This window comes from Engraulis encrasicolus, chromosome 7, assembly GCF_034702125.1.
Source record: "Engraulis encrasicolus isolate BLACKSEA-1 chromosome 7, IST_EnEncr_1.0, whole genome shotgun sequence".
NCBI lineage: Eukaryota > Metazoa > Chordata > Actinopteri > Clupeiformes > Engraulidae > Engraulis > Engraulis encrasicolus.
The window spans coordinates 17,065,634-17,074,493 of NC_085863.1; the positions used below are offsets into that span (position 1 = coordinate 17,065,634).

An 8,860-nucleotide genomic window follows, 5' to 3' on the forward strand; every position below is an offset into this window, starting at 1 on the left:
CCTGAGGTAGGCCCATTTAGGCATCATCCTTTTCATTGCAAGAAAAAGTTGCATTCCATTGCCAACCTAAGTCACGTTTTGGTGTTATGCTTTTGTTAAAGGCTTCAAGGCTTAGACAGAAAAATCGTTTATTTCTGTCTTGTCATTAGGCCTATTATGGCCTATAATAAACTGTTGTTATTATAAATTATTTAGACCTAATTGATTAATTAGGTCATTTGGTTTCAATCAACATGAACTCGCATTTATTCACATTTGTTCATTCTGAATCTGCATATATTCACATTCATGTGGAGTGCTGTTCTGCATTCCTGAATCATGACTGTAGTACATTCTAGTAAGAAAGTAGCCAAACTCTGTTGCGTTGACAGTGGTTTAGCAGCTACGTTCTTGCGTGATGATGTGTTTCAAGACGTCAGCAAAGTCTGCTACTCGCGCTAGTCGGGAGGATGGGGTCGATGGTTGAGGGGTGCCCAGACATCTAGTGCTAGGCGATACCTCCAGATTTACGTTGTCTGATGATTACCAAAAGCTTTAGAAGATAAATGAAGATTTTCACATTAAAATGTAAGGAATACCATTGCTTTATTTGTGTGGGTCTGCTCGGCATAGCAAACTTGTTTGCTCCCTCTGGTAACGTCAACACGGCTAGCCAGCCAGCTATGTAGCTAGCTGCATATTTTAGCTTTTCAATGGTTGGGTGGGTTAGCCAGTGGTGCTATGTCGGGGTGTTTGCATTGTGAAGTCCAGTTTATGGACGTGGGGAATGTGTCTACGTGGACATGGATTCAGAACATTTTGTAGCGTACATCACACATAGTATGTCTACAATGTATCATGCGATTGCGACGTAAATGTGTTGCATGCCGCACACTGCCAGCAGGCTATCTTGTTATGTGTGTAGAACTATTAAGTTAGCGAGCCAAACTATAACCTTGTTGAACTGCTTGCTTGCAGTGTTTTGGATCAAGGAGCTGGTGTGCGGGTACAAGGAATGGTTTTCGTCAGCTGTGTAGCACTGTAGCTACTCGTGCGCGTTTTGTTGTTACACGAACGTTCTCTAAAAAACCTCTGCATTCATGTGCACCCTAGAAATAGGATAATGTTGTGACTTACGCCATACTAGCCTTTCTATGGGGTAACGACACGACAGGCTCTGGGTTTAGGATGGACGAGGGCACAGGTGGTGAATGTGAAGGACTAAAACTGAAAAAATCGTGGTCTGCATCCTCATGTCATAAAATGTCTTTCCAGCAAACGCATAGTTGCGGTAAGCTAAGTCACAGGGACCCACCCACCAGCAGGCTACTTCTTTGATTAGCTTAGTTGTACTGTGTGGCGGCATGCATAAAGAATTTTGTATGATATCGATTGGCAGGTGGATGGTTTTCCAGTGTCATGCCCGGCAATTTGATTCGAGAGATGCTGATATTTTCCCCTTATAACCACTCAGAACAAATGGTATTTGCACACTGATTATGAGTCTCCAGTCCAGTCCATTCAGCTGTCACTGACTGCCTGGTAACTTGCACAACAGAAGTCAAAACACTATTTTAATTTGTGTTATGGTTTGTTTTCTAATACGTCTAGTACATTCTCGTTGCATAGAAGCTATGCATTACAGGCGTACAGTGGGTTGCGTTTTGTCATCCCCTCCTACTAATCATCTGAATGGAAACTTACGGATGGCATGGACTACTGACAGGACAGTGTTCCCAGAAAACAGCCACTAGTCCCCTGCAATAAAGGCAATATGTAGACTAGGGGGAAATATCAAACACACACCCATTTGTGGGACGGGTCACTCACTTACATTTGATTTTTTTTCCTTCCTCCTCTATGCTTCTCTCCCTGGGACCCACTCAGAACCTCTCGGAGGCTCGCAGCAGCTCTCAGCCATGTCTCAGGAGAGCCTGTCGGACCTGGCCAATGAGAACACCCCTCTGGTAGCCCCGCCCTTCACCCTTGACCTCCTGTCGCCACACGGTGCCCTCCTGGACGCCGAGCTCAGCCAGAAGAACAAAATAAAAGTCTCTTCTTCCTCCTCCTCCACCAACACCGTCACCTCTTCCTCATCCCCCAAGTGCCGCCGGAAGTATGCCACCACCACCCCTGCCGACCTCCTCAACGGGATGCTGGGACTGGGAGTCGGGGACCCGCAGGGGGACGACGACACCTCCTCCAGCAGCCCCTGGCAACGGGGGGAGGAGGTGGAGCTGCTAGGCAATCACCCCGACAACGGGCATCATCACCACGGCGGGCAGCAGGGCAGCAATAACGCCAAGTGGGTCAAGGAGGGTCAGAACCAGCTCCGCAAAGTGGCGGAGAAGCAACAGGACCCAAACCTGAACGACAGTCCCGACCAGAACCTCAACATTAGCATCGACACCGGGACGGACGAAAGCTCGGACGGCAACCCCAACCACAACTCACTAGTGCTTCCAGAGGAGGAGGACGACGGTGGAAGTGACGCGGAGAAGAACAACACCTCCAACAAGACCCTCAGGACCCTGTGTCTGGAACTGGACGGCAAGCGGACGGGTGACGACGGAGTGCTCCTCATCGACTCCTCCTCCGAGCGCCCTTCCTCTCCTCGTCATCATCTGAGTAAGGAGCGGGAGAACCTGGAGGAGGAGAAGGAGGTGGAGGATGAGGAGGAGGACGAGGACGAGGAGGAAGATGACGAAGAGGAGGAGGATGAAGAGACTATGCCGTCGAGTGGAGAGAAGGACTCGGACTCGTCTGAGACGCAGAGCCACAGCGAGGAGAGGAGTGGAGAGGGGGACAGTGGGAAGGAGGGCTCTGGCCTGAAGACGGGGGCGGGGGTGCCCAGCGATGAGGACTCCAGCTGCATGTCTCTGTCACAGGGGAGCACGGCCAACAGCACCCCAGACGGGGAGACTGGTAAGACACCTTCATCATACGTCTGACTTTAATCGAACTAATCGATTTACAGGTTTTCTCAACCTAAAATTGTATCCTGCCTTGTGCTGTGTACTGCAATATGTGTTCCTGCTTTTTTGGCCTTTGAGACTGGTAAGGTATCGTTCATCATCCATCTGACTTTAACCCGTTAAGACATGGCATTATACATTTGTTGTTACCAGAATGGCAATGACCAAGTTGTAGTGCATTACTAAAGGCCCCGAGTGCAGTCATAGCCGTGGTGTAGCACTATGGTAGTTAAGTTTTCATTGCCTTTACAGCTACCTGAACTGTCAGGATTTCCAACCTGAAAATGTCTGTCATCATGACTGTAGAAAACACTGTATCTTGTGCTCTGTATTTTCCTTTCTGACAACGGCGCTGCCATCTCCAACCAAAAGACCCATTAGCCATGTTTGGGTCATTTTACCAGAGATGGCAGTGCCACATCCCTCCTTGCCAAATATTTAATCACTTGTTGTAAGTGCTAAGTGCTGGTTGAAAAACAGTTTTCCACTGTCTAAAGCTGGAATTGAGAGCTGTGAACCTCCTGCCTGTCACCATGATTGTAGAAGCCCTAGCTCCATGTTGTTCGCTCTCCATGGAGTTTGAAGGTTGCAAGTTAGCTTCCTTATCCAGCTTTCCATCACTGCCGCTTTCCTTGTCGCATTGTGTATGTTGTGTTAGGTCTTCATCAATGGGACAGAGAGACATTTCGTTTGTTTTCTGTATTCAAGCATGTGACTCACAAGAGAAACAGCCATGGCCTTAGAGCAGTGGTTTTGAAGGGCAAGTCATGTGAACAAGTGATGCGTACCAATCGGGTTCAGGCTATCGGCTATGTGGCAGCTGCAGCAGAGAGCACTTAAAGGAGGAGAGTGATGCTAGCCGGCAGCATCGAGCCCTGTTGTTTTGTGGGACACGTCCATGTTGTTTTTCGACAGCTATAATTAGGAACCTAATAATCTCTCCGACCAAAACCGACAGCTGGCAGTCAGAAGCTTTTTGGCCGACAGGCTGGCAAGAGACACAGATTTTGGCCGAGCGCAGATGCCTTTTTTTGGCTATTTTTTTTGTTTTGTTGAGGGTAACATGTAAACGTGATGGTAGTGTTTTTTCTGTTTTAGCTGCCTTGCCAGATGGGGTGGACATAGTATTTTGTTACCTGGCCCTGAACATGCAATACGACTGATGATAAACCAGATGTCATGTCGCCTAGATTTCAGATCAGATCAGACATTCAACAACTTTCTTTCACTGTAGGAATGTCAGGTTGACAGTGAAATGGTAAGGCTCAGTCAGTGGCAGTGCACAGTCTGAAATGGCTATTTTACAGCTTGGTTAAACGACACCTTGCAGGGGTAAATTTAGCTAAACATGCTCTTTATCACACGTTGCCACGGCCAGTTGTTTTCAATTCGTGGTGATCTGTCATCAGTTGCGGTAGGCAGTGCTAAACTCCAAGGATTCCCAAAGTGCCTCTCGTGTTTACCACATTGACCACTGACTGTGTAGCCTATTTAAAGGTCCACACAGTGGCTTGGAGCATTCTCTGCAGTGCGTTATGGCCTGTAATTCTGAGCAAAAGCCCACAACATTTGATTAGTAAGTCTAATAGCCGCATCTATTTCCCCTTTTTGCTTTCTGGCCTTTCTCTGCCCTTTGCTGGCGCTCTCCTCTTCCCACGCATCACCCTCTTGTTTCGGCTTATTAGGTTTGCCAAGTTTACATAGTTTGATGGTTTTGTTTACAAGTATATTGCCATGTGTCTAAGACTAAGTATACCCTTTGGGCCTAGGGAGCATGCAGTGACCACTAAGCAGACTTTTACTGTTGTGGTGGTGGTGCATGTGTGTTGCGTGCTCCTCATGGTATTCCCCCATGCATTCAATACAAGGATACAAGGATATTTATTTGTCATGTTGCTATTTATGCCTTCCTTTGTAAGTTAATTTGCATAAACGTACCAGGTAGCTGATCTAGTATCGTAACGTAATGTAATGCTATGTAAATGCAATATAATGTCAATGCAATGTAATGTTAACGCAATGCAATGTAATTTAATGCAATGTAATGTTAACGCAATGCAATGTAATTTAATGTAATTTAATGTAATGTAATGTGATCTAATGTGATGTCATGTGTCTATTCGTCAACCATAAAGAGTCCTACTGGGACCGCAGCGAGTTTGAGACGGACGCGGACCTGCCGTCCGGGTGGATGCGGGTGCGGGACACCACGGGCACCTACTACTGGCACATCCCCACGGGCACCACGCAGTGGACGCCGCCCTCGCCCCAGGAGGAGGAGGAGGCGGCCAGGCAGGGGGAGACCGAGGGCGAGGGCGATGGGGATGTGGAGGGAGAGGGAGAGGGCGATGGGGAGAGCGGCACAGCCTCCGAGAGGCCCTCCAGCACCTCCCCTGTCGTCACGCCCAGCGAGGAGGAGGCACAGGTAGGCACACAGAAGATTCTTTCTAATATCCTCATTACCGTCCTTCTTTGCTCCCTTGCATGCTTGTGACCTCGCATTGACGTCACTGACGACAGAAGAGTATTTAAACATCTTGCAAAGGTGCAATTCAAATGTCATTTTCTCATTTGCCATGGGTATGGTGAATGGAGAATAGTCCCCCAAAAGTTGTTGTGACTAGACTAACTGACGGTGGGAAAATGTTGCTGTTTTCTCCATGGAGCCAGGGTGTCAGTGAAACCCGAGGCCAGAAGCACAGGTCAAGGACGGGAGTCCGCATATTGGAAAGAACACTTATAGCGCTTTCAGGCCGACTGAGAACCGTGCTAGAGCCCGTTCCCGCACCTGATCGCGAACCGACCGTCGTGTTCACGCCACAGATATTTGCGTTCGCGAACCGGAAAATTGGTTCGCAATGCGAACCGCAAAATACTAGGTTTTCTCTGCGAACCGTGACGACAGCGTGGTCGTCAGCAGGTTCATCCGGGTAACACAGTCACTTGCGGAAAAAGTTCAGAGCCCGGTATGAACACTGGCGGTTCGCAGACAAACACTTAAGTGCCGAACATAACTGGTGCGAGCACCGACACTGGCTCCGTTCTGGTCGGCCTGAAAGCCACAAGAGAGGCAAAGAGACAGGCAGCTAGCTCTGGTGAATGGGTACAGATGACAGTACTAGTTCATACACCGCACTCTTCCGTGTGGTGCGTCTCCAGTTGAATAACTTGGAAGGTGTAAAAGTGGATCGCACTCGGGTTCTTCTTTTCTTCTTTTTTGTTTTGCAGAAGTGTAGACAAACGTTTCGGCTGTTGCCTTCGTCAGCAACAGCCGAAACGTTTGTCTACACTTCTGCTGCTATGTAAATACAAGATAAAAAAGAAGAAAAGAAGAGCCCGAGTGCGATCCACTTTTTCACCTTACAGATGACAGAACACCTGACCTTCCAACACCTCTCCATCTCACCTTCACTGTCTGCCTGTGAGGAGAAGGTCCAAATAGGGATGGAGCAGTAACGAACACAATGGAAAACCTTGTGGTCTGTCCTCATGGAAAATGTTTAATTGTGGCGGTTAATTATAGCTGAAGGGAGGGGACCTGAGACGTCAAAGATTAAATATTTTCTATGGCTTCTGTGGACTTTGACTCTGTGTTTGTTTTGACTGTGCTGTTTTGTTGCAGTGCACAAACTAATGTGGATGTGTTTAGTTCAGACTTATGAGCTGTGTATCCTGCCCTGAACTTGAACTCATTCCCGTGCGTGTGTGTGGGCGTGCGTGTGTGTGCGTGTGCCGCACACGCGTCTGTGTTGTGCATTTTCTGTAATGTTGGAAGCTTACGTGCCAGCTACAGAGTGTTAATGAGGGGTTGGATGATGATGAAACCCTCCCTTGTCAGGCACATGTTTTGATTTGTGACACTCTGTGTCCCAGGTAGACAGTTTTTTTGGTTCCCACCCACCTTATGTCTTCATTCGCTTTGAAGCAGCAGGGCAAAGCGAGTTTATTTGTGTAGCTCATTTTCATAGTCACAGTTTTATGCGCTTCACAAAAATAAAAACAGCGTTGGCCTTCTGATTCGAGAGAGAGAGAGAGAGAGAGAGAGAAAGAGAAAGAGAGAGAGAGAGAGAGAGAGAGAGAGAGAGAGAGAGAGAGAGAGAGAGAGAAAGAGAAAGAGAGAGGCTGTGTTTACACGTCACTTCAGAGACGACCCAAATTGCAGGCTCATGTTCTGTTTGGATGAGACCTTGCCAACCTATGGCAACAGCTGTGCCGAATGCACTGGTCTGTTTGGCCCATAGATTGTATATCACTAACGGTTTGACCTGATCAGGGGTGTGTTTCTCGACAGCATTGTTGCTGCTAACTAAGTTAGCAACTTACTTGATTCATTGCAAGCCAAGTTATGTAGGCATGTATTTGACCTGATCAGGGGTGTGTTTCTCGACAGCATTGTTGCTGCTAACTAAGTTAGCAACTTACTTGATTCATTGCAATGCAATTTCCCATTGGAAACCTAGTAAGTTGCTAACTGGTTAGTAACAATGCTTTCGAGAAACGGGGTCCAGGTGCAGAAGTACTGCACTTAGAAGAATCTGAGATTATATTGTGTAAATCCCAGTCAAATACATGCCTACATATCTTGGCTGCTGTGGTGCTACTTGTGTGGCGATCTGGGGCCTATACTACAAAGCTGGTTCAGGATAAGTTAAGGTTAAATTAAAAGGTAAATCATCTAATAGAAGATCTGAGGACTCCAGGCTCTTCTATTAGATGATTTACCTCTTAACTTAACCTTAACTTATCCTGAACCAGCTTTTTAGTAAAGGCCCCTGGAGGGTGAAAAAGATGTTTGTTAGTGAAATGGAGCTAGCCTAAGAGATTACTTACAGCTAAACTATCTTGAATAGCAATGTCAAGTGAATGTCATTGTGGATGTGAAAGTGTAGACAGTCATATGTGAAGTTGTTCTCTACACTTGGCATTGCTGATGTTTTTTTTTTTCAAGTGACTAAAGGTGTGTATTTATAGACACAATTGTTCAGTGAGGAAGTGACACTTAAGGTTTACAGCAGCACTGCAGTTTGTCTTCTAAATATGGTCCTTTTGATGCCCTAGTCAGAAAAGTACCTGATGACGAAAGATGATGAACAGAGAAGAGAATAGCCGAAATGGAGCTTGTCTGTCCATTTCTAATTATGGCTTTATTGTCAATTTTTAATAATAATATAAGTAATATGCTGTCCCATTAGACATTGCCTGCCTGTCCATGTACACAGTTATTACAATACATTTATGTTGCAGTATTAAGGGCCGTACACACACATCGCTGCTATTTACAAGCTTCTCGCTTGCTCGCCTACTCGCCTCTCTTTCAATGAACGTTCGTTGAAAGTTCCCGCGGCTTTAACTGCCAATGAACAGGCGAGAAGTACCGAACTCTGCCTTCCATTTGGTTACTCGCTTACTCGCCTCGCTCGAAGATAAAGTATTTTCAACTCAGGATCCGCCCACATCGCATCGCTTGTACAGTACTCGCCTACTCGCCAGCGAGACTCGACGAACACATTGACATTCTATTGACTTCATTCGCTGAGCGAGTAACTAGCTGCGACGTGTGTGTACGGCCCTTTATGCACTGCTCCAAAAGCTAAAGGGAACACCAAACCCAAAGCAATGCACCCCAGAGTTGCCAACTCCCTGTCAATCATACTTCTGCTGTGATGTCAGCCTGTCCAGTCAGGAAGCTACGTACACTCATCTTGAATCCATTTTGCCTCCTGTTTAAGCAATATTTGCCAGCCATAGGTAGAAATTAGAGGCAGTAACCAAATATGCAATACAATACTGCCCTGCAAAGGCAAAGAGCAGTAACTATATATTTGTCAAGATTGAATTTGTACTGAAAATTGTCGTCTTTACACCTCCTTTATCTTGAGATTAAGCCTATGGTCCAAATGTGTCCC

General features: G+C 46.7%; 1 protein-coding gene across 2 annotated transcripts in view; it reads left to right on the plus strand.

Annotated features, from left to right (window-relative positions):
* The first annotated feature begins 417 nt into the window (after nt 1-417).
* apbb1 (amyloid beta (A4) precursor protein-binding, family B, member 1 (Fe65)) overlaps nt 418-8,860 on the plus strand; it is a 24,428-nt gene continuing 15,985 nt past the window's right edge. For both annotated transcript variants that reach the window (XM_063202975.1, XM_063202976.1), the window contains exons 1-3: nt 418-567; nt 1,867-2,904; nt 5,090-5,379. In XM_063202975.1, coding sequence (XP_063059045.1) covers nt 1,899-2,904; nt 5,090-5,379 — 1,296 coding nt within the window. In that variant the 5' untranslated portion in view covers nt 418-567; nt 1,867-1,898. The remainder of the gene's footprint in view (nt 568-1,866; nt 2,905-5,089; nt 5,380-8,860) is intronic.